Below are 26,918 nucleotides of genomic sequence, written 5' to 3'. Positions count from 1 at the left end.
TGCTCCTTTTTAAAAATAAAAACATGGAGGCCAGTCAGCGGCTCTGCCTACGCCAATACAGAAAACAGTGAGAAAGCACCGTGAGACATCTGCCCTTCCGCCTCTGTGCTAGTGCACACTGGTGCTCCAACATCCTGCTCCACAGTACAAACTGCAATTCAGGGTTTAACTGTCCTGAAAAAAATCAATATATTCCTACAGCAAGGGAGCGAAACAAAATCAGCTTCCCCTTTACCTGCTTTTAAGCATGTGCTGCATGATAGTCAGTTCCAATTTTGGTAGCACATTGGGCAATGCCCATCGTTCAGATCACTGAAACATTAGCCCATTTCCCAACTTGCAGCTTCAGTCACCAAACAGCACACGTCCAACTCTACTCCTCGTCCGGAGGGTACAAGGACATTTGGAAAGGTTCTTTGCAAGCTGCCCACACTGAGAGCGGGCAACAGTTGAAAAGTGTCACTGTGGGCTCAGTTGGTTACTTCTGAGTAACATAGCCACCAGGCTCAACTCCCACTCCGGGGCTTAAGGGTAGAAATCAAGGTTGACACTCCAGTGCGTTCCTAAGGATGCATTACACTGTTGGGGGTGCCGTCTTTGAGATGTTAAACCAAGGCCCCATCTACCCGGTGAGGTGGATGTAGAAGATCCCACGGCACTGCTTCTGAAAAGAGTTCTCCCTGGTGCCCTGGCCAATATTCATCCCTCAGTCAACATCACAAAAAAAAGATTGTCTGGTCACTATCACGCTGTTTGTGGAAGCTTGCTTTGTACAAATTGGCTGTCACATTCCTGCATTACAACAGCGACGTAAAGAACTTATTTTTTTTAATTTTTCTTGAACTGCGGCTTTAAAATTGGACTGTGGCTTTAAAAACTACCATGGCTGCAGCTGAAAGACATGTTCACTGGTGCAGGATGAGGAATATCTACAATGTTGCTATCCTGGAGCGTAGGGTGCCATAAGAGAACAGGATGGTGCCGCAAAAGTGTTCTGGACTAAGGGGAGCTACCCAACGACTGCATTTTAATTGGCTCCTGATCAGGTGACCAGGGTTTTGTATGATAACAGTGCTGGCAAAACAGCTCCTAGCCTGAAAAGAGGGAAGACCTGAAACCCCACTCTCCTGTGTTTATAAGATTCCAGCAATTCTGCCATAATAGCTAGCTGGCTATCCCTCACATCTCTGTAACCTGCTTCCTCCAAAAACCCCTGTCAAGAGGAAAAGGGGAAAAATCACCAGTAGAGACATTGAAAAGCAAGTTTTTCAACCAATGAACCACAGACTGAAAGTGCTGGGAGACCACCTCGTATCATCAACAACATACTGCAAGGAATTTGGAAGACATCAGTCAAGATCAACGATCTAATCTTGTACTGCGGATTGGTGCTATTGAACTGTTTTATCTCATCCTTAAAATCCATGTTTTGTGTGTCTTATATGTGAGTATGTATGTGTGTGTGTTTGTGTACAGGGGTTTAAGAAGGGGTAGAGTTTAAGTTATTGAGTTAGAAGTTAGCAGTTCATATTTCTTTCTTTTGCCACTAGTTAACAACAGTTTGTTCAATAAACAGTTATTTACTTGTTAAGTTTACATCCCTGGTGCTCGTATTCTGTTAACCTCAATTAAACAGTTGGGTAGAATTGGGGCAATCTGGTGGTTTGGTCAAACCTTTCCTATTTGTCACAGCTCAGGGAGCAGTGGGGCTTGATATAACAGCGCACTATCCCCAGTGAGTCGTGACAGTGACTACACTTCAAAAATACTTCATTACCTGTAAAACACTTTGAGAGGTGTTGATGGTCATGAAAAGTGCTATATAAATGCAAGTTTTTCTTTCTTTCACTGAAATGGTGTGGATTTTATCATCAGCCTCTGTGAGCCATTTCACCAAACCATAGACAAGACATTAGCAAAGAAAACGTCAAGTTCCTCTCCCCTTAAACAAGCCACCTGCTCAATCTCAGCACACCTCCCTCCAGTTTCTTTTATAACCTGTGAAAACTAAATACCACACATTACAAATCAGAAGCAAAATAATACCGGGAAGCCTGAAGTCCTGCGGCTGATTGCTATTATCGATAATTTTCCACCACTGGTTATTCTTTCTCACTTACAGTGATAGCAACTGACAGGAACTACCAAGCAATGAAAAGAACGATGATATATCAGATATTCCCAATGTTCAGGTTAGGGCACAAATACTAGTAAAAGATGATTCCTTTCTTAACCCATTCTGTTCTAGGCGATGATGTTTCCCACTGCCATAAACCACCTTCACTTGTCTCTTATAAAATGGTCTGTCTAATTCATCCATCACTCCCCCACGTGGATTTATGCCTGCGCTTTCCAGATTTTCATTTTTTGACACTTAAACCATGGTACAACATTAATGGGCCATCTACCCTCTGTTTGAAGTGTTGGATAAGCTTTCCACTTTGTACAGCATTGCCGTGTTAGCAGCAACACAGCAAATGTGGTTTTGTGGAGTTGAGCAACAATGAGCAGGAGGAACAATAATAAAAATACCTGGAAAAACTCAGCAGGTCTGGCAGCATCTGTGGAGAGGGATACAGTTAACGTTTCGAGTCCGTGTGACCCTTCATCAGAAGAGTCATGCGGACTCATTTTTATTTTTATTTTTGGATTTCCAGCATCCGCAGTTTTTTGCTTTTATCTTAATGAGCAGGAGGAGTCTTGGATGTGATCAACATTGGAATGCCTCAGCGCCTCCAGGCGCACAAAGGTGGGAAATAGAATGTTCCGGAAGTCTTGGAGCACCACACCAAGCTTCCAGTCTACAGCCCCGAAACAGGCCACTCAGCCCAACTGGTCCTCGCTGCTCCACACAAGCCTCCTTTCAGCCCTCTTAGTCTCACCCTAACGGCGTATCTTTCTCCCTCATGTCAATATCTACCTTCACCTTAAATGAATCTATACTATTCGCTTCAGCTACTTCACATGGTAGCAAATTCCACCTTCTCATCATTTTCGAGTCTAGACAGTGACGCGAGGCTGCTGATTCATGGAAATGAACATCACCAAGCTTAATGCTGTCAGCATATGCAAATACAACACATTTACAGACACAAACATCCACCCAGATAAACGCGTCCACTCTCTCTCTCTGCAGGAATCACTCAATACTTACCTCGGTCCAGATTTAGAACCCAAGCTGATTTTTTTTCCCTCCTTCTCCTTATCCAGGAATACTTTGCCCAACCCCCAACCACAGCCCAGCTCTACAGACTCAGCACAGCATCAGGCACTATGCCCGGTGATCTGCATATCAAACCAATTCACATCACTTTCACAGAACCACCGAATCTTTACAGTGCAAAAGGAGGCCATTCTGCCCATCAAGCTCACCGAAAGAGCATTGCACCTAGTCCCACTCCCCTCCCCCCCCCTTAACCCCGTAACCTTGCACATTCCTTCTTTTCAGATAGCAGTCCAATTCCCTTTCGAGTACCTCAGCTTTGACCAGTTATCTCATCTATCTAATAGATTCAGCAACAATAAAGCATTTATATGGCACCTGTAATGCCCCAGGTACCGAAACAGGCAAAAATTGCCACTACTCTGTTAGGACAGGTAACAAAAATGCTGATCTAAAAGGTAAGTTTTAAAGGGTGCCATAAGGAGGGACATGAAGTCGGTATACAGAGAGATTTAGGCAGGGAATTCTGGATTTTAATACCCAGGGGGTTGAACGCACAGCCAATGGTGAGACGAAGGAAATGCAGGATGCACATGAGATAACTGTTGGAGTGATGTGGAGTGGGCAGAACGTTGTAGGGCTAGGTGAGGTTACAGAGACAGGTTGGGGGTTGAGGAACTTGCAAACAGGGCAGGAAATTTTAACAACGAGATGTTGTCAGACCGGGAGTCAACGTTGGTGAACGAGGATGGGTGAAGGAACTCGGTGCAGGTCGACAGAGATTTCAATGAACTCAACATTATGCCGGATGATTTGAACAGTGACACAATCATTTACAATTAACCTCCTCCCTGGGAGAGCTCACAAGTTAGTGTGCGGTTCCCAGACTTTACAGGAAATCATTAAAAGCTGAAAACTGGTCTGTGGCGCATATATACTTCCGAGCTTTGAAACTTTTTGCCACTTCCTCAACAGACTTGGTTAAGCAGGGTGATTAAGTGTTGTCAGAGGCAAGTTAATGGGGAATAGTGCATTCAATCCTCAACATGCTTGGAGCTGGTGAACTCTTGTTCAGACTTGTTAACACATAATCACCCCAAAGCCGCCGACAACTGAATAAGTCTAATTCCGCTTTTACTTCACGGGATTCTTGGATTTGTACAAGTGTTTTGGGGGATTACAGTCAGTGATTACATCTGTTTTTTCTACGGAAGCAAAGACCCACTGGCTTTGCCAAAAAATAAAAGGATTGTTATTTTCTGCAGCCCAAGACCCGGTTTACAGGGGTAAATAAGCAAAATTCCACTTTCATTATCTTGCATTCCAGGACTCTGGTCGACATGGTCGAAATCTCTTACTTTAAAAGAGGAACCCAGGCCTCTGCAGGATATTGAGGAATTCATTACCATAAAGAGGGGAAAGAGTTGGGAGAGTGGGTTGACATTTGCAAAGGAATGAAGGGCACATGATCGAGTTGTACCCCGATGGAAATCTGAACCTGGTGATGCTCTGCTGGGTCCAGGTTTTTATGCAGCTACATCTAGCCAAGCTCCTGGAGAAATAAATGCACCATTTATTTTTTTCAAACACGAGCAATCGATCCGCTTTGTTGGAAAATGTACCACAACTAATAACACATGAGAAGAGTGTGCCACCTTGACAAAACACTTCGAGGGTTATTTCAATATTTTGCTGTTTTTACTGTTTTTATGCAAGTCAATTACTCTTACAACATACAGGTGTTGTAAATACATTGGAGGAATTGTTAATGTAAATACATTTTAACCTAACCTTTAAGCATTCAAATATGCATTTACAGAAATATAATGCAATTCTCATTTTTTCAACACTAAGAAAATGTTTATTAAAAGTTTTGCTCAGGCAATGAAATGCAAAACAAATTGGTCACCAATGATGGTGGTATTTTCATGGTAACCAATGTAGAACAATACAAGGAGAAACTCTCAAATGATACTGATAGATGTTTTGAACAAGGATACTCTGACACGAGGTTTCCTTGCCAAAAGAGTTAATTCTGCTGATTACTATAAGAAATGTAAGCTCTCCATTTCCATTTCAAGCATATCCTTTGTTTTTCTTGGACTGGAAATATTACAAAAATACATCGTACAGCATTATAAATGGTAAATTTCTTAGTATTGCTACCCACCCCACCCCACCCCGAGTTAATGGGGCATTTTGCAACTGTTCCAGATGTGCAGCACCCGCAGTATTTTTTTTGCTTTTAACTTTGCAACTGATGCTGGACTGTGACTCGTGGTTAATGGGGGTCCATTATTTAAACACCGCTTCCATCCACCAGGCACCAGGTTATGGTTCTAAAAGAAACCTGCCAGGTTCTTAGTGAACATGAAGGTAGCAAAATGAGGGACTTTTTCACGTCCCCCTCAGTGACTCCAGCAAGTCATTAGCAGAGCTGCCCGAGCAAATTCAACGCAAGGCGCACAAACTGAAGATTTTTTTAAATCCTCCTCAGAATTTCCTATCGACCTCAACATGTCCGAGAAACCAAACCAAGGCTTCCTCGAACCTCCTTCCTAGTTTTGCTGCCTTACACAGGCAATCAAAGAGAATTTAACTGCAGACTGTTTCACTCCCATCCATTTTATAAATTCTTTAAATAGCAGTTTTTTTTTCCCCTAAATTATTAATGCTACCATAGGGGAGAAAAACCCTGCAGTGCGCCAGTTGAACAGAAACGAAGTATCAGGGCAAGATCGGAAAAAATATTTTTGCCAGCACTTTGTTCAGTGAAAGTGATGGGAATATTAACTCTTCCATATCCCTCTCCATCCAGTTTCAGTTTCAGAACAGACACAAGGAAGACACTGATTCCAGCTCGTGCATTAATTTTACTCAGTTACCTTGACCTGATTAGCAGATTTCATGTAAATATTTAAACAAACCGCGGGTGTATTCCTGAGCACCAGTGAAAAGCGATGCACAGTTTTAAATAGTTGCTCAGTTTTACTCCACAGCAGTGAACAAAAAAAAGGAACGCAACATTTAAGCTTGAGTGGGCAAGAATGTCAAATTAAATCAAGTGATCCACTGGGCTACGATGGAAAGATACAACAGACGCCCCCCTAATATATTTTAAACAGAATTAACCTTCTCCTCTCACCAACCTATTACTCGCTGTTTTGCAAGCCAAAGATGTTGCAAAAATAACGCAGAGCCAGGTTGTGAATTTCTCCAAAAGGCAGTGACTTCCCACAGCACCACAAAAAAAAATAAACCCTCAAATTATTATTCATCTGCACAAAAAGCCAATCATTTTTTTAAAAAACACGTGACATCAAGAACTTACTGTTCTAAAATACTTTAAAGACAATGTTTTATGCGAAGACATTGCAGCCTTTCCAAGAGTGGGTCTAATTTGCCCAGCAGGAGATGTGATATGTTAGAAAGAACACAGACGGCCCTTGTTACCGAAGGACCAATGTCCAGGGCATCAGGAACAAAAGACTAGTATCTATGAAATGCCTTTCAACAGCACAGCCCAAGGGGGTACTTTTGAAGTGTAGGGACTATTGTAATGTAACTCTTTCGAGTTATCAACAGTCACAGATTGCAACTCTTTCGAGTACATTCACAGTTCTTTGTTTCCGGGAGTGGGACATGAACCCACAACCTTCTGATTCAAAGGCGAGGGTGCTATGAACTGAGCCACAGCTGACACCTCAAACTATTGTAATGTAGGGGAACACATGAAGTGTATGTTAGCCCTTTGTGTGCAGTATCTATGAAATTCCTCTAACTCTGACTCTCCACTCCAGCAACTGCATCACCAAGAGAGCAGCAGCCATCCACCACCTCTGGGGAGCCGGCTTCTTCACTCCCCCACTGCCCACCATAAGGACATTGCGCCCACGCACACACACACACACACACACACACACCCCACCAGGCCACACCCCGCCCCACCCCGCCCCCTTAAACTCACCCCGGAAGAAAGTCTTGGATCGCAAGTAGCTGACGCTGAGGCGGAGGATGGAGAGTTTGTCCAAGCTGGAAGTCACATCTTCGGTGAAAGGCAGCAGGCCGGCCAAGCGGTCCAATTCACAGTTTAACCGATCACGGTGCCTCTTGGAAGGGTTGGATTTAATTCCATCGGCCAACACGGGCTTCACCCTGACAACAAGCGCAGAACAACACACATCAACGCACCTGTGTAACGCAGACTGGCGGCCACCTCTGCACACGAGTCTTCAGGCTGTGCTACCACAGTTGGAATGAAACACCATGGCAAGAGTTTGCATCATTTGCCCCCATGCCAGTTGCACTAAGCCTTTTCTACAATTCACATTAACCCCGCAATCTCACTTCTCCGTTTAACCCCAAAGTCCCGATTTTCATTCTTTTCATTATTCTTTCACAGGATGTGATTTATTGCCCACCCCTAATTGCCCCTTGAGAAGGTGGTGGTGAGCTGCCTTCTTGAACCGCTGCAGTCCATGTGGTGTAGGTACACCCACAGTGCTGTTAGGGAGGGAGTTCCAGGATTTTGACCCAGCAACAGTGAAGGAACGGAGATATATTTCCAAGTTAGGATGGTGAGTGGCTTGGAGGGGAACTTCCAGGTGGTGGTGTTCCCATCTATCTGGTGCTCTTGTCCTTCTAGCTGGTAGTGGTCGTGGATTTGGAAGGTGCTGACGAAGGAGCCTTGGTGAATTCCTGCAGTGTATCTTGTAGATGGTACACACACTGCTGCTACTGTGTGTCGGTGGTGAAGGGAGTGAATGTTTAAGGTGATGCATAGGAATGCCGATCGAACAGGATGCTTTGTCCTGGATGGTGTCAACCTTCTTGAGTGTTGTGGGAGCTGCATTCATCCAGGCAAGTGGAGAGTATTCCATCACACTCCTGACTTGTGCCTTGTAGATGGTGGACAGGCTTTGGGGAGTCAGGAGGTGAGTTACTCATCACAGGATTCCCAGCCTCTGACCTGCTCTTGCAGCCACAGTATTTATATAGCTAGTCCAGTTCAGTTCCTGGTCAATGCTAACTCCCAGGATGCTGATTGTGGGGGATTCAGTGATGGTAAGAAGATTGAAGATCAAGGGGCGATGGTTAGATTCTCTCTTGATTGCCTGGCACTTGGGTGGCACGAATGTTACTTGTCACTTTTCAGCCAAGGCTGAAGGTTACACTTAGTAAGAATAAACCAAATGACACAGTTTCCACTTACCTCAAATGTCAGTCTGTATTAACCCCAATCTCCCAGTCTGTATTAGCCCCAATGTCTCAGTCTGTACTAATCCCAATGCCCCAGTCTGTATTAACCCCGATCACTTAGTCTATTAACCCCAATGTCCAAGTCTGTATTAGCCCCAATCTCTCTGTCTGTATTAACCCCAGTGCCCCAGTCTATATTAAACCCAATCTCTCAGTCCACATTAACCCCCAATGTCTTAGTCTGTATTAATCCCAATCTCCCAGTCTGTATTAACCCCCAATGTCTCAGTCTGTACTAACGCCAATGTCTGTCTGTATTAACCCCAAAGTCTCTGTCTATATTAGCCCCCAATGTCCCAATTGGTAAAAACCCCCAATGTCTCAGTCTGCACTAACACCAATGTCCCAGTCAGTATTAACCCCTAATGTCCCAGTCTGTATTAACCCAAATGCCCCAGTCTGTATTAACCCCCAATCTCCCAGTCTGGATCAACCCCAATCTTCAGTCTGGATCAACCCCAATCTCTCAGTCTGTATTAACCCCAATGTCCCAGTTTGGTTTAACCACAACCTCCCAGTCTGTATTAACACCAATGCCCCAGTCAGTATTAACCCCTAATGTCCCAGTCTGTATTAACCCAAATGCCCCAGTCTGTATTAACCCCAATCTCCCAGTCTGGATCAACCCCAATCTTCAGTCTGGATCAACCCCAATCTCTCAGTCTGTATTAACCCCAATGTCCCAGTTTGGTTTAACCACAACCTCCCAGTCTGTATTAACACCAATGCCCCAGTCTGGATTAACCCCAATGTCCCAGTCTGGATTAACCCCAATGTCCCAGTCTGGATTAACCACAAAGTCCCAGTCTGGATTAACCCCGACCTCTCAGTCTGGATCAACCCTGATCTCTCAGTCTGGATCAACCCCGATCTCTCAGTCTGCATCAACCCCAATCTCTCAGTCTGGATCAACCCCAATCTCTCAGTCCGGATCAACCCCAATCTCTCAGTCCGGATCAACCCCAATCTCTCAGTCCGGATCAACCCCAATCTCTCAGTCCGGATCAACACCAATCTCTCAGTCCGTATCAACACCAATCTCTCAGTCCGTATCAACACCAATCTCTCAGTCCGTATCAACACCAATCTCTCAGTCCGGATCAAAACCAATCTCTCAGTCCGGATTAACACCAATCTCTCAGTCCGGATTAACCCCAATCTCTCGGTCCGGATTAACCCCAATCTCTCGGTCCGGATTAACCCCAATCTCTCGGTCCGTATTAACCCCAATCTCTCGGTCCGTATTAACCCCAATCTCTCAGTCTGTATTAATCCCAATCTCTCAGTCCGTATTAACCCCAATCTCCCAGTCTGTATTAACCCCAATCTCTCAGTCTGTATTAACCCCAATCCCACAGTCCGTATAAACCCCAATCTCTCAGTCCGTATAAACCCCAATCTCTCAGTCCGTATTAACCCCAATCTCTCAGTCCGTATTAACCCCAATTTCTCAGTCCGTATTAACCCCAATGCCCCAGTCCGTATTAACCCCAATGCCCCAGTCCGTATTAACCCCAATGTCCCAGTCTGCATTAACCCCAATCTCTCAGTCTGTATTAACCCCATTTTTTCAGTCTGTATTAACCCTAATCTCTCAGTCTGTATTAACCCCAATCTCCCAGTCTATATTAACCCCAATGTCCCAGTCTGCATTAATCCCAATCTCCCAGTCTGTATTAACCCCAATCAGAGTCTGTATTAACCCCAATGCCCCAGTCTGTATTAACCGCAATGTCCCAGTCTGTATTATCCCAAATATCCAAGTCTGCATTAACCTCTAACCTCCCAGTCTGTATGATTCCCAATGACCCTGTCGGTGTTAACCCCAATATCTCAGTCAGTTTAAACCCCCAATGTCCCAGTCTATATTAACCCCAATCAGAGTCTGTATTAAACCCAATGCCCCCGTCTGTATTAACCCCAGTGTCCCAGTCTGATTTAACCCCAATGTCCCAGTCTGTATTAACCCCAATGTCCCAGTCTGTATTAACCCCAATGTCCCAGTCTGATTTAACCCCAATGTCCCAGTCTGATTTAACCCCAATGTCCCAGTCTGATTTAACCCCAATGTCCCAGTCTGTATTAACCCCAATATCCCAGTCTGCATTAACCCCAATGTCGACGTCTGTACTAACCCCAATATCCAAGTCGGTATTAACCCCAATCACCCAGTCTGTATTAACCTCAATCACTCAGTCTGTATTAACCCTCATCACTCAGTCTGTATTAACCCCGATCACTGAGTCTGCATTAACACCAATGCCCCAGTCTGTATTAACCCCGATTACCCTGTCTGTATTAACCCCACTCTCCCAGTTTGTATTAACCCCAATGTCCCAGTTTGTATTAACCCCAATGCCCCTGTCTGCGTTAGCCCCCAAACTCCCAGTCGGTATTAACCCCGATATCTCACTCTATATTAACGCCAATGTCCAGGTTAGTATTAGCCCTTAATGTCCCAGGCTGTATGAACCCCAATATCCCAGTCGGTATTCAAACCAATCTCCCACTCTGTATTAACCCCAACATGCCAGTCTGCATTAACCCCCAATGTCCCAGTCTGCATTAACCCCCAATGTCCCAGTCTGTATTAACTCCTAATGTCCCAGTCTGTATTAACCCCAATGTCCCAGTCTGCATTAACCCCCAATGTCCCAGTCTGTATTAACCCCCAATGTCCCGGTCTGTATGAATCCCCAATCGCGCAGTCTGCATTAACCCCAATTTGCCAGTCTGGATTAACCCCCAATGTATGTCTATATTAACCCCCAATATCCCTCGGTCCGTATTAACCCCGATCCCTCGGTCCGTATTAACCCCGATCCCTCGGTCCGTATTAACTCCGATCCCTCGGTCCGTATTAACCCCGATCCCTCGGTCCGTATTAACCCCGATCCCTCGGTCCGTATTAACCCCGATCACTCGGTCCGTATTAACCCCGATCCCTCGGTCCGTATTAACCCCGATCCCTCGGTCCGTATTAACCCCGATCCCTCGGTCCGTATTAACCCCGATCCCTCGGTCAGTATTAACCCCGATCCCTCGGTCCGTATTAACCCCGATCCCTCGGTCCGTATTAACCCCGATCTCTCGGTCTGTATTAACCCCAATCTCTCGGTCTGTATTAACCCCTATCTCTCAGTCTGTATTAACCCCATTTTTTAAGTCTGTATTAACCCCAATCTCTCAGTCGGTATTAACCCCAATCTCCCAGTCTGTATTAACCCAAATCTCCCAGTCTGTATTAACCCCGATCACTGAGTCTGTATTAACCCCAATGCCCCAGTCTGTATTAACCCCAATGTCCCAGTCTGTATTAACCCCAATGTCCCAGTCTGTGTTAACCCCAATATCCAAGTCTGTATTAACCACTGACATCCCAGTCTGTATGATTCCCAATGACCCTGTCGGTGTAAACCGCAATATCTCAGTCAGTATTAACAACCAATGTCCCAGTCTATATTAGCACCAATTTCTCAGACTGTATAAACCCCAATCTCCCAGTCTGTATTAACCCCAATCTCCCAGTCTGCATTAACCCCAATCTCCCAGTCTGTATAAACCCCAATCTCCCAGTCTGTATTAACCCCAATCTCCAAGTCTGCATTAACCCCAATCTCCCAGTCTGTATTAACCCCAATCTCCCAGTCTGTATTAACCCCAATCTCCCAGTCTGTATTAACCCAAATCTCCCAGTCTGTATTAACCCCAATGTCCCAGTCTGTATTAACCCCAATGTCCCAGTCTGTATTAACCCCAATCTCCTAGTCTGTATTAACCCCAGTGTCCCAGTCTGTATTAACCCCAACCTCACAGCCTCTATTAACCCTAATATCCCAGTCTGTATTAACCCCGATCACTGAGTCTGTATTAACCCCAATGTCCCAGTCTGTAGTAACCCCAATATCCAAGTCTGTATTAACCCCTGACATCCCAGTCTGTAGGATTCCCAATGACCCTGTCTGTATTAATCCCAATGTCCCAGTCTGTATTAAGTCCAATGTCTCAGTCTGTATTAACCCCCAATGCCCCAGTCTATATTAGCTCCAATTTCTCAGACTGTATTAACCCCAATGTCCCAGTCTGCATTAACCCCAATCTCCCAGTCTGTATTAAAACCAATCTCCCAGTCTGTATTAACCCCAATGTCTCAGTCTGTATTAACCCCAATCTCCCAGTCTGTATTAACCCCAATCTCCCAGTCTGTATTAACCCCAATCTCCCAGTCTGTATTAACCCCAATCTCCAAGTCTGTATTAAACCCAATATCCAAGTCTGTATTAACCCCAATATCCAAGTCTGTATTAACCCCAATATCCAAGTCTGTATTAACCCCTGACATCCCAGTCTGTACGATTCCCAATGACCCTGTCGGTGTTAACCGCAATATATCAGTCAGTATTAACCCCCAATGTCCCAGTCAGCATTAGCTCCAATTTCTCAGACGGTATTAACCCCAATCTCCCAGTCTGTATTAAACCCAATCTCCCAGTCTGTATTAACCCCAATCTCCCAGTCGGTATTAACCCTTATATCTCAGTCTATATTAACCCCAATGACCAGTTCAGTATTAACGCTTAACCTCCCAGTCTGTATGAACTCCAACTTCCCTGTCGGTATTAACCCCAATATCTCATTTGGAATTAACACTAATCTGTCAGTCGGTATTAACCCCAATCTCTCAGTCGGTATTAACCCCAATCTCTCAGTCGGTATTAACCCCAATCTCTCAGTCGATATTAACCCCAATATCCCAGTCTATATTAACCCTAACATGCCAGTCTGCATTAACAGCCAATGTCAATGGCTGTATTAACCCCCAATGTATCATTCTATTTAAACCCTAATATCCCAGTCTGCATTAACACCTAACGTCCCAGTCAGTACGAGTCCAAATGTCCCTGTCAGTATTAACCCCAAAATCCCAGTCTGTATTTACCCCAATGTCCCAGTCTGCAATAACCCCCAATCTCCCAGTCGGTATTAACCCTTTATGTCAGTCTATATTAACCCAAATGTCCAGGTCAGTATAAACGTCTGTATGAACACCAACATCCCAGTCTGCATTAACCCCAATCTCCCAGTCTGCATTAACCCCAATCACCCAGTCTGCATTAAACCCAATCTCCAAGTCTGCATTAAACCCAATCTTACAGTCTGTATTAACCCGAATCTTCCAGTGTGTATTAACCCGAATCTTCCAGTCTGTATTAAACCCCAATCTCCCAGTCTGTATTAAACCCCAATCTCCCAGTCTGTATTAACCCCAATCTTCCAGTCTGTATTAACCCGTGTCCCAGTCTGTATTAATACCAATGTCCCAGTCAGTATTAACCTCAATGCCCCAGTCTGTATTAACCCCAATCTTCCAGTCTGTATTAACCCCAATCTCCCAGTCTGTATTAACCCCAATGTCCCAGTCTGTATTAACCCCAATCTCCAAGTCTGTATTAACCCCAATATCCAAGTCTGTATTAACCCCAATATCCAAGTCTGTATTAACCCCAATATCCAAGTCTGTATTAACCCCTGACATCCCAGTCTGTACGATTCCCAATGACCCTGTTGGTGTGAACCGCAATATATCAGTCAGTATTAACCCCCAATGTCCCAGTCAGCATTAGCTCCAATTTCTCAGACGGTATTAACCCCAATCTCCCAGTCTGTATTAACCCCAGTGTCCCAGTCTGTATTAACCCCAATGTCCCAGTCTGTATTAACCCCAATGTCCCAGTCTGTATTAACCCCAATGTCCCAGTCTGTATTAACCCCAATCTCCTAGTCTGTATTAACCCCAGTGTCCCAGTCTGTATTAACCCCAACCTCACAGCCTCTATTAACCCTAATATCCCAGTCTGTATTAACCCCGATCACTGAGTCTGTATTAACCCCAATGTCCCAGTCTGTAGTAACCCCAATATCCAAGTCTGTATTAACCCCTGACATCCCAGTCTGTAGGATTCCCAATGACCCTGTCTGTATTAATCCCAATGTCCCAGTCTGTATTAAGTCCAATGTCTCAGTCTGTATTAACCCCCAATGCCCCAGTCTATATTAGCTCCAATTTCTCAGACTGTATTAACCCCAATGTCCCAGTCTGCATTAACCCCAATCTCCCAGTCTGTATTAAAACCAATCTCCCAGTCTGTATTAAAACCAATCTCCCAGTCTGTATTAAAACCAATCTCCCAGTCTGTATTAAAACCAATCTCCCATTCTGCATTAAACCCAATCTTACAGTCTGTATTAACCCGAATCTTCCAGTGTGTATTAACCCCAATCTCCGAGTCTGTATTAAACCCCAATCTTCCAGTCTGTATTAACCCCAATCTTCCAGTCTGTATTAACCCGTGTCCCAGTCTGTATTAATACCAATGTCCCAGTCAGTATTAACCTCAATGCCCCAGTCTGCATTAACCCGAATGTCCCAGTCTGTATTAACCCCAAATCTCCCCGTCTGTATTAGCCCCAAACTCCCAGTCTGCATTAACCACAATCCGCCAGTCTGCATTAACCCCAATCTCCCAGTCTGCATTAACCCCAATCTCCCAGTTTGCATTAACCCCAATCTCCCAGTCTGCATTAACCCCAATCTCCCAGTCTGCATTAACCCCAATCTCCCAGTCTGCATCAACCCCAATCTCCCAGTCTGCATTAACCACAATGTCCCAGTCTGGATTTACCCCAATGTCCCAGTCTGTCTTAACCCCAAAGTCCAGGTCTGTATTAACCCCAAAGTTCCAGTCTGTATTAACCCCAATCTCCCAGTCTGTATTAACCCCATTCTCCCAGTGTATATTAACACCAATCTCCCAGTACGCATTAACCCCAATCTCCCAGTCTGTATTAACACCAATCTCCCAGTCTGTATTAACCCCAATCTCCCAGTCTGTATTAACCCCAATCTCCCAGTCTGTATTAACCCCAATCTCCCAGTCTGTATTAACCCAAATCTCCCAGTCTGTATTAAAACCAATCTCCCAGTCTGTATTAAAACCAATCTCCCAGTCTGTATTAACCCCAATGTCTCAGTCTGTATTAACCCCAATCTCCCAGTCTGTATTAACCCCAATCTCCCAGTCTGTATTAACCCCAATGTCCCAATCTGTAGTAACCCCAATATCCAAGTCTGTATTAACCCCTGACATCCCAGTCTGTAGGATTCCCAATGACCCTGTCTGTATTAATCCCAATGTCCCAGTCTGTATTAAGTCCAATGTCTCAGTCTGTATTAACCCCCAATGCCCCAGTCTATATTAGCTCCAATTTCTCAGAATGTATTAACCCCAATGTCCCAGTCTGCATTAACCCCAATGTCCCAGTCTGCATTAACCCCAATCTCCCAGTCTGTATTAACCCCAATGTCCCAGTCTGTATTAACCCCAATCTCCCAGTCTGTATTAACCCCAATCTCCCAGTCTGTATTAACCCCAATCTCCCAGTCTGTATTAACCCCAATATCCAAGTCTGTATTAACCCCTGACATCCCAGTCTGTACGATTCCCAATGACCCTGTCAGTGTTAACCGCAATATCTCAGTCAGTATTAACCCCCAATGTCCCAGTCAGCATTAGCTCCAATTTCGCAGACGGTATTAACCCCAATGTCCCGGTCTGTATTAACCCCAATCTCCCAGTCTGTATTAACCCCAATCTCAAAGTCGGTATTAACCTCAATCTCTCAGTCGATATTAACCCCAATATCCCAGTCTATACAAACCCTAACATGCCAGTCTGAATTAACAGCCAATGTCAATGGCTGTATTAACCACCAATGTATCATTCTATTTAAACCCTAATATCCCAGTCTGCATTAACCCCTAACGTCCCAGTCAGTACGAGTCCAAATGTCCCTGTCAGTATTAACCCCAAAATCCAAGTCTGTATTAACCCCAATGTCCCAGTGTGCATTAACCCCCAATCTCCCAGTCGGTATTAACCCTTTATGTCAGTCTATATTAACCCCAATGTCCAGGTCAGTATAAACGTCTGTATGAACACGAACATCCCAGTCTGCATTAACCCCAATCTCCCAGTATGCATTAACCCCAATCTCCCAGTCTGTATTAACCCCAATCTCCCAGTCTGCATTAACACCAATCTTCCAGTCTGTATTAACCCCTGTGTCCCAGTCTGTATTAAAACCAATGTCCCAGTCAGTATTAACCTCAATGCCCCAGTCTGTATTAACCCGAATGTCCCAGACTGTATTAACCCCAATCTCCCCGTCTGTATTAGCCCCAAGCTCCCCGTATGTATTAACCCCAATGTCCCAGTCTGTATTGACCCCAGTGCCACAGTCTGCATTAACTCCCAATCTCCCAGTCGGTATTATTCCATTTATGTCAATCTATATTAACCCCAATATCCAGGTCAGTATAAACGCTTAGCGCCCCAGTCTGTATGAACACCAACATCCAAGTCGGTATTAACCCCAATATCACAGTCGGTATTAACCCCAATCTCTCAGTCGGTAATAACCCCCAATGTCCCAGTCTATATTAACCCCAATCTCTCAGACTGTATAAACACCAATATCTCAGCCTATATTAACCCCAATGTCCAAGTCTGTATTATCCCCAATCCCCCAGTCAGTATTAACCACGAATGACTCAGTCTGTATCAAACCCAATATCCCAGTCTGTATTAACCCCAATCTCCCAGACTGTATTAACCCCAATCACTTAGTCTATATTAACTCCAATGTCCCAGTCTGCGTTATCCCGAATCTCAAAATCTGTATAAACCCTAATCTCCCAGTCTGCATTAACCCCAATCTCCGAGTCTGCATTATCCACAATCTCCCAGTCTGCATTAACCGCAATCTCCCAGTCTGCATTAACCCCAATCTCCCATTCTGCATTAACCCCAATCTCCAAGCTGCATTAACCCCAATCTCAAAGTCTGCATTAACCCCAATCTCCCAGTCTGCATTAACCCCAATCTCCCAGTCTGCATTAACCCCAATCTCCCAGTCTGCATTAACCCCAATCACCCAGTCTGCATTAACCCCAATGTCCCAGTCTGCATTAACACCAATCTCCAAGTCTGCATTAACCCCAATCTCCCAGTCTGCAATAAGCCCAATCTCCCAGTCTGCATTAACCCCAATCTCCCAGTCTGCATTAACCCCAATGTCCCAGTCTGTATTAACCCCAATGTCACATTCTGTATTAACGTCAATGTCCCAGTCTGTATAAACCCAAATCTCCCAGTCTGTATTAACCCCAATCTCCCAGTCGGTATTAACCCCAATGTCTCAGGCGGTATAAACCCCAATGCCACAGTCTGTATTAACCACAATGTCCCCGTCTGTATTAGCCCCTATGTCCCAGTCAGTATTAACTCCAATGCCCCTGTCTGTATTAACCCCAATGTCCCTGTCTGTATTAACCCGAAAGCCACAGTCTGTATTAACACCAATGTCCAAGTCTGTATTAACCGCAATGTCCCAGTCTGTATTAACCACAATCTCTCTGTCAATATTAACCCCAATCTCCCAGTTTGTATTAACCCCAATGTCCGAGTCTGTATTAACCCGAATGTCCCAGTCTGTATTAACCCCAATCTCCCAGTCTGTATTAACCCCAATGTCCCAGTCTGCATGAACCCCAATGTCCCAGTCTGTATTAACCCCAATGTCCAAATTTGCATTAACCCCAATGTCTCAGTCTGTCTTAACCCCAATGCCCCAGTGTGTATTAACCCCAATGTCGCAGTCTGCATTAACCCGAATCTCCCAGTCTGTATTAACCCCAATCGCCCAGTCTGTATTAACCCCAATGTCCCAGTCTGTATTAACCCCAATGTCCCAGTCTGTATTAACACCAAAGTCGCAGTCTGTATAAACCACAATCTCCCAGTCTGTATTAACTACAATCTACAACTCGGTATTAACCCCAATCTGCCAGTCTGCATTAACCCCAATCTCCCAGTCTGCATTAACCCCAATCTCCCAGTCTGCATTAACCCCAATCTCCCAGTCTGCATTAACACAAATCTCCCAGTCTGCATTAACACAAATCTCCCAGTCTGCATTAACCCCAATGTCCCAGTCTGTATTAACCCCAATCTCTCTGTCTGTATTAACCCCAATCTCTCTGTCTGTATTAACCACAATCTCCAAGTTTGTATTAACCCCAATGTCCCAGTCTGTATTAACCCCAATGTCCCAGTCTGTATTAACCCCAATGTCCCAGTCTGTATTAACCCCAATGTCCCAGTCTGTATTAACCCCAATGTCACAGTCTGTATTAACCCCAATGTCACAGTCTGTATTAACCCCAATGTCCCAGTCTGCGATAACCACAATGTCCCAGTCTGTATTAACCCCAATCTCCCAGTCTGTATTAACCCCAATCTCCCAGTCTGCATTAACCCCAATCTCCCAGTCTGTATTAACCCCAAAGTCCCAATCTGTATTAACCCAAATCTGCCAGTCTGTATTAACCCCAATCTCACAGTCTGTATTAACCCCAATCTCCCAGTCTGCATTAACCCCAATCTCCCAGTCAGTATTAACCCCAATGTCCCAGCCTGCATTAACCCCAAAGTGTATTTCTGCATTAACCCCAATGTGCCAGTCTGCATTAACCCCAATGTCCCAGTCGGTATTAACCCCAATGTCCCAGTCGGTATTAACCCCAATGTCCCAGTCTGTATTAACCCCAATCTCCCAGTCTGTATTAAAGCCAAAGTCACAGCCTGCATTAACGCCAAAGTCCCATTCTGCATTACCCCCAATGTGCCAGTCTGCATTAACCCCAATGTCCCAGTCGGTATTAACCGAAATGTATCAGTCGGTATTAACCCCAATGTCCCAGTCTGTATTAACCTCAATGTCCCAGTCTGTATTAACCCCAATGTCCCAGCCTGCATTAACCCCAATGTCCAAGTCTGTATTAACCCCAAACTCCCAGTCTGTATTAACCCCAATGTCCCAGTCTGCATTATTCCCAATGTCCCAGTCTGTATTAACCCCAATGTCCCAGTCTGTATTAACCCCAATCTGACAGTCTGTATTAACCCCAATGTCCCAGTCTGTATTAACCCCAATGTACCAGTCTGTATTAACCCCAATGTCCCATTCTGCATTAACCCCAATGTCCCAGTCTGTATTAACCCCAATGACCCAGTCTGTATTAACCCCAATATCCCAGTCTGCATTAACCCCAATGTCCCAGTCTGCATTAACCCCAATGTCCCAGTCTGCATTAACCCCAATGTCCCAGTCTGCATTAAAACCAATGTCCCAGTCTGAATTAAAACCAATGTCCCAGTCTGTATTAACCCCAATGTACAACTCTGTATTAACCCCAATGTCACATTATGCATTAACCCCAATGTCCCAGTCTGTATTAACCCCAATGTCCCAGTATGTATTAACCCCAATGTCCCAGTCTGCATTAACCCCAATGTCCCAGTCTGCATTAACCCCAATGTCCCAGTCTGCATTAACCCCAATGTACCAGTCTGCATTAACCCCAATGTCACAGTCTGCGTTAAAACCAATGTCCCAGTCTGTACTAACCCCAATGTCCCAGTCTGTATTAACCCCAATGTCCCAGTCTGTATTAACCACAAAGTCGCAGTCTGTGTTAACCCCAAAGTCCCAGTCTGTATTAACACCAAAGTCCCCGTCTGTATTAACCTCAATCTCTCAGTCTGTATTAACCCCAATCTCGCGTCCTGTATTAACCTCAATCTCCCAGTCTGTATTAACCCCAATCTCCCAGTCTATATTAACACCAATCTCACAATCTTTATTAACCCCAATGTCCCAGTCTGTATTAACCCAAATTTCCCTGTCTGTGTTACCCGCAATTTCCCAGTCTGCATTAACCCCAATGTCCCAGTCGGCATTAACCTCAATGTCCCAGTCTGTATTAATCGCAATGGACCAGTCTGTATTAATCCCAATGTCCCAGTCTACATTAACCCCAATGTCCCAGTCAGTATTAACCCCAATGTCCCAGTCTGCATTAACCCCAATGTCCCAGACTGCATTAACCTCAAAGTCCTAGTGTGTATTAACCCCAATGTCTCAGTCTGCAATAACCCCAATGTCCCAGTCTGCATTAACCCCAATGTCCCAGTCTGCATTAACCCCAATCTTAAAGTCTGCATTAACCCCACTGTCCCAGTCTGCATTAACCCCAGTGTCCCAGTCTGTATTAGCCCCCATGTCCCAGTCGGTATTAACCCCAATGTCCCAAACAGGTATTAACCCCAATGTCCCAGTCTGTATTAACCCCAATGTCCCATTCTGTATTAACAACAATCTCGCAGTCTGTATTAACCCCAATCTCCCAGTCTGTATTAACCACAAAATCCTAGCCTGTATTAACCACAAAATTCCAGTCTGTATTAGCCCCAATCTCCCAGTCTGTTTTAACAACAATCTTCCAGTCTGTATTAACCCCAATCTCCCAGTCTGTATTAACCCCAATCTCCCAGTCTGTATTAACCCCAATCTCCCAGTCTGTTTTAACAACAATCTTCCACTCTGTATTAACCCCAATCTCCCAGTCTGTATTAGCCCCAATCTCCCAGTCTGTATATACCCCAATCTCCCAGTCTGTATTAACCCAATCTCCCAGTCTGTATTAACCCCAATCTCCCAGTCTGTATTAACCCCAATCTCCCAGTCTGTAATAACCCCATTCTCACAGTCTGTATTAACCCCAATCTCCCAGTCTGTATTAACACCAATCTCCCAGTCTGTATTAACCCCAATCAGCCAGTCTGTATTAACCCCAATCTCCCAGTCTGTTTTAAACACAATCTCCCAGTCTGTATTAACCCCAATGTCCCAGTCTGTATTAACCCCAAACACCCAGTCTGTATTAAACCCAATCTCCCAGTCTGTATTAAACCCAATCTCCCAGTCTGTATTAAACCCAATCTCCCAGTCTGTATTAACCCCAATCTCCCAGTCTGTATTATCCCCAATCTCCCAGTCTGTATTAAGGACAATCTCCCAGTCTGTATTAAACCCAATCTCCCAGTCTGTATTAACCACAAGCTCCCAGTCTGTATTAACCCCAATGTCCCAGTCTGTATTAACCCCAATCTCTCTGTCTGTATTAACCACAATGTCCCAGTCTGCATTAACCTCAATGTCCCAGTCTGTATTAACCACAATGTCCAAGTCTGCATTAACCCCAAAGTCCCAGTCTGCATTAACCCCAATGTACCAGTCTGTATTAACCCCAAAGTCTCAGTCTGCATTAACCACAAAGTCCCAGTCTGCATTAACCCCAATCTCAAAGTCTGCATTAACCCCAATGTCCCAGTCTGTATTAACCCCAATGTCCCAGTCTGTATTAACTCCAATGTCCCAGTCGGAATTAACCCCAATGTTCCAGTCTGTATTAACCCCAATCTCCCAGTCTGTATTAACCCCAATCTCCCAGTCTGTATTAACCCCAATCTCTCAGTCTGTATTAACACCAATCTCTCAGTCTGTATTAACACCAATCTCTCAGTCTGTATTAACCCCAATCTCCCAGTCTGTATTAACTCCAATCTCCCAGTCTCTATTAACCCCAATCTCCCAGTCTGAATTACCCCCATTCTCGCAGTCTGTATTACCCCCAATCTCCCAGTCTGTATTAACCCCAATCTACCAGTTTGTATTAACCCCAATCTCCCAGTCTGTATTAACCCCAATCTCCCTGTCTGTATTAACACTAATCTCCCAGTCTGTATTAACCCCAATCTCCCAGACTGTATTAACCCCAATCTCCCAGTCTGTATTAACCCCAATCTCCCAGTCTGTATTAACACCAATCTCCCAGTCTGTATTAACCCCTGTGTCCCAGTCTGTATTAAAACCAATGTCCCAGTCAGTATTAACCTCAATGCCCCAGTCTGTATTAACCCGAATGTCCCAGACTGTATTAACCCCAATCTCCCCGTCTGTATTAGCCCCAAGCTCCCCGTATGTATTAACCCCAATGTCCCAGTCTGTATTGACCCCAGTGCCACAGTCTGCATTAACTCCCAATCTCCCAGTCGGTATTATTCCATTTATGTCAATCTATATTAACCCCAATATCCAGGTCAGTATAAACGCTTAGCGCCCCAGTCTGTATGAACACCAACATCCAAGTCGGTATTAACCCCAATATCACAGTCGGTACTAACCCCAATCTCTCAGTCGGTAATAACCCCCAATGTCCCAGTCTATATTAACCCCAATCTCTCAGACTGTATAAACACCAATATCTCAGCCTATATTAACCCCAATGTCCAAATCTGTATTATCCCCAATCCCCCAGTCAGTATTAACCACGAATGACTCAGTCTGTATCAAACCCAATATCCCAGTCTGTATTAACCCCAATCTCCCAGACTGTATTAACCCCAATCACTTAGTCTATATTAACTCCAATGTCCCAGTCTGCGTTATCCCGAATCTCAAAATCTGTATAAACCCTAATCTCCCAGTCTGCATTAACCCCAATCTCCGAGTCTGCATTATCCACAATCTCCCAGTCTGCATTAACCGCAATCTCCCAGTCTGCATTAACCCCAATCTCCCATTCTGCATTAACCCCAATCTCCAAGCTGCATTAACCCCAATCTCAAAGTCTGCATTAACCCCAATCTCCCAGTCTGCATTAACCCCAATCTCCCAGTCTGCATTAACCCCAATCTCCCAGTCTGCATTAACCCCAATCACCCAGTCTGCATTAACCCCAATGTCCCAGTCTGCATTAACACCAATCTCCAAGTCTGCATTAACCCCAATCTCCCAGTCTGCAATAAGCCCAATCTCCCAGTCTGCATTAACCCCAATCTCCCAGTCTGCATTAACCCCAATGTCCCAGTCTGTATTAACCCCAATGTCACATTCTGTATTAACGTCAATGTCCCAGTCTGTATAAACCCAAATCTCCCAGTCTGTATTAACCCCAATCTCCCAGTCGGTATTAACCCCAATGTCTCAGGCGGTATAAACCCCAATGCCACAGTCTGTATTAACCACAATGTCCCCGTCTGTATTAGCCCCTATGTCCCAGTCAGTATTAACTCCAATGCCCCTGTCTGTATTAACCCCAATGTCCCTGTCTGTATTAACCCGAAAGCCACAGTCTGTATTAACACCAATGTCCAAGTCTGTATTAACCGCAATGTCCCAGTCTGTATTAACCACAATCTCTCTGTCAATATTAACCCCAATCTCCCAGTTTGTATTAACCCCAATGTCCGAGTCTGTATTAACCCGAATGTCCCAGTCTGTATTAACCCCAATGTCCCAGTCTGTATTAACCCCAATGTCCCAGTCTGTATTAACCCCAATGTCCCAGTCTGCATGAACCCCAATGTCCCAGTCTGTATTAACCCCAATGTCCAAGTTTGCATTAACCCCAATGTCTCAGTCTGTCTTAACCCCAATGCCCCAGTGTGTATTAACCCCAATGTCGCAGTCTGTATTAACCCGAATCTCCCAGTCTGTATTAACCCCAATCGCCCAGTCTGTATTAACCCCAATGTCCCAGTCTGTATTAACCCCAATGTCCCAGTCTGTATTAACACCAAAGTCGCAGTCTGTATAAACCACAATCTCCCAGTCTGTATTAACTACAATCTACAACTCGGTATTAACCCCAATCTGCCAGTCTGCATTAACCCCAATCTCCCAGTCTGCATTAACCCCAATCTCCCAGTCTGCATTAACCCCAATCTCCCAGTCTGCATTAACACAAATCTCCCAGTCTGCATTAACCCCAATGTCCCAGTCTGTATTAACCCCAATCTCTCTGTCTGTATTAACCCCAATCTCTCTGTCTGTATTAACCACAATCTCCAAGTTTGTATTAACCCCAATGTCCCAGTCTGTATTAACCCCAATGTCCCAGTCTGTATTAACCCCAATGTCCCAGTCTGTATTAACCCCAATGTCCCAGTCTGTATTAACCCCAATGTCCCAGTCTGTATTAACCCCAATGTCCCAGTCTGTATTAACCCCAATGTCACAGTCTGTATTAACCCCAATGTCACAGTCTGTATTAACCCCAATGTCCCAGTCTGCGATAACCACAATGTCCCAGTCTGTATTAACCCCAATCTCCCAGTCTGTATTAACCCCAATCTCCCAGTCTGCATTAACCCCAATCTCCCAGTCTGTATTAACCCCAAAGTCCCAATCTGTATTAACCCAAATCTGCCAGTCTGTATTAACCCCAATCTCACAGTCTGTATTAACCCCAATCTCCCAGTCTGCATTAACCCCAATCTCCCAGTCAGTATTAACCCCAATGTCCCAGCCTGCATTAACCCCAAAGTGTATTTCTGCATTAACCCCAATGTGCCAGTCTGCATTAACCCCAATGTCCCAGTCGGTATTAACCCCAATGTCCCAGTCGGTATTAACCCCAATGTCCCAGTCTGTATTAACCCCAATCTCCCAGTCTGTATTAAAGCCAAAGTCACAGCCTGCATTAACGCCAAAGTCCCATTCTGCATTACCCCCAATGTGCCAGTCTGCATTAACCCCAATGTCCCAGTCGGTATTAACCGAAATGTATCAGTCGGTATTAACCCCAATGTCCCAGTCTGTATTAACCTCAATGTCCCAGTCTGTATTAACCCCAATGTCCCAGCCTGCATTAACCCCAATGTCCAAGTCTGTATTAACCCCAAACTCCCAGTCTGTATTAACCCCAATGTCCCAGTCTGCATTATTCCCAATGTCCCAGTCTGTATTAACCCCAATGTCCCAGTCTGTATTAACCCCAATCTGACAGTCTGTATTAACCCCAATGTCCCAGTCTGTATTAACCCCAATGTACCAGTCTGTATTAACCCCAATGTCCCATTCTGCATTAACCCCAATGTCCCAGTCTGTATTAACCCCAATGACCCAGTCTGTATTAACCCCAATATCCCAGTCTGCATTAACCCCAATGTCCCAGTCTGCATTAACCCCAATGTCCCAGTCTGCATTAACCCCAATGTCCCAGTCTGCATTAAAACCAATGTCCCAGTCTGAATTAAAACCAATGTCCCAGTCTGTATTAACCCCAATGTACAACTCTGTATTAACCCCAATGTCACATTATGCATTAACCCCAATGTCCCAGTCTGTATTAACCCCAATGTCCCAGTATGTATTAACCCCAATGTCCCAGTCTGCATTAACCCCAATGTCCCAGTCTGCATTAACCCCAATGTCCCAGTCTGCATTAACCCCAATGTACCAGTCTGCATTAACCCCAATGTCCCAGTCTGCGTTAAAACCAATGTCCCAGTCTGTACTAACCCCAATGTCCCAGTCTGTATTAACCCCAATGTCCCAGTCTGTATTAACCACAAAGTCGCAGTCTGTGTTAACCCCAAAGTCCCAGTCTGTATTAACACCAAAGTCCCCGTCTGTATTAACCTCAATCTCTCAGTCTGTATTAACCCCAATCTCGCGTCCTGTATTAACCTCAATCTCCCAGTCTGTATTAACCCCAATCTCCCAGTCTATATTAACACCAATCTCACAATCTTTATTAACCCCAATGTCCCAGTCTGTATTAACCCAAATTTCCCTGTCTGTGTTACCCGCAATTTCCCAGTCTGCATTAACCCCAATGTCCCAGTCGGCATTAACCTCAATGTCCCAGTCTGTATTAATCGCAATGGACCAGTCTGTATTAATCCCAATGTCCCAGTCTACATTAACCCCAATGTCCCAGTCAGTATTAACCCCAATGTCCCAGTCTGCATTAACCCCAATGTCCCAGACTGCATTAACCTCAAAGTCCTAGTGTGTATTAACCCCAATGTCTCAGTCTGCAATAACCCCAATGTCCCAGTCTGCATTAACCCCAATGTCCCAGTCTGCATTAACCCCAATCTTAAAGTCTGCATTAACCCCACTGTCCCAGTCTGCATTAACCCCAGTGTCCCAGTCTGTATTAGCCCCCATGTCCCAGTCGGTATTAACCCCAATGTCCCAAACAGGTATTAACCCCAATGTCCCAGTCTGTATTAAACCCAATGTCCCATTCTGTATTAACAACAATCTCACAGTCTGTATTAACCCCAATCTCCCAGTCTGTATTAACCACAAAATCCTAGCCTGTATTAACCACAAAATTCCAGTCTGTATTAGCCCCAATCTCCCAGTCTGTTTTAACAACAATCTTCCAGTCTGTATTAACCCCAATCTCCCAGTCTGTATTAACCCCAATCGCCCAGTCTGTATTAACCCCAATCTCCCAGTCTGTTTTAACAACAATCTTCCAGTCTGTATTAACCCCAATCTCCCAGTCTGTATTAGCCCCAATCTCCCAGTCTGTATATACCCCAATCTCCCAGTCTGTATTAACCCAATCTCCCAGTCTGTATTAGCCCCAATCTCCCAGTCTGTATTAACCCCAATCTCCCAGTCTGTAATAACCCCATTCTCACAGTCTGTATTAACCCCAATCTCCCAGTCTGTATTAACACCAATCTCCCAGTCTGTATTAACCCCAATCAGCCAGTCTGTATTAACCCCA

At 44.8% G+C, this 26,918-nt stretch overlaps 1 protein-coding gene across 1 annotated transcript in view; it reads right to left on the bottom strand.

Annotated features, from left to right (window-relative positions):
• ahr1b (aryl hydrocarbon receptor 1b) overlaps nucleotides 1-26,918 on the bottom strand; it is a 176,066-nt gene that overhangs the window by 114,669 nt on the left and 34,479 nt on the right. Inside the window, exon 2 of the mRNA XM_078551418.1 lies at nucleotides 7,131-7,318. Within this exon, the coding sequence (XP_078407544.1) occupies nucleotides 7,131-7,318 (188 nt within the window). The remainder of the gene's footprint in view (nucleotides 1-7,130; nucleotides 7,319-26,918) is intronic.

Source organism: Cetorhinus maximus, chromosome 11 (assembly GCF_964194155.1).
Source record: "Cetorhinus maximus chromosome 11, sCetMax3.hap1.1, whole genome shotgun sequence".
Taxonomy (NCBI): Eukaryota; Metazoa; Chordata; class Chondrichthyes; order Lamniformes; family Cetorhinidae; genus Cetorhinus; species Cetorhinus maximus.
This window is presented reverse-complemented; position numbering and strand designations above follow the sequence as displayed.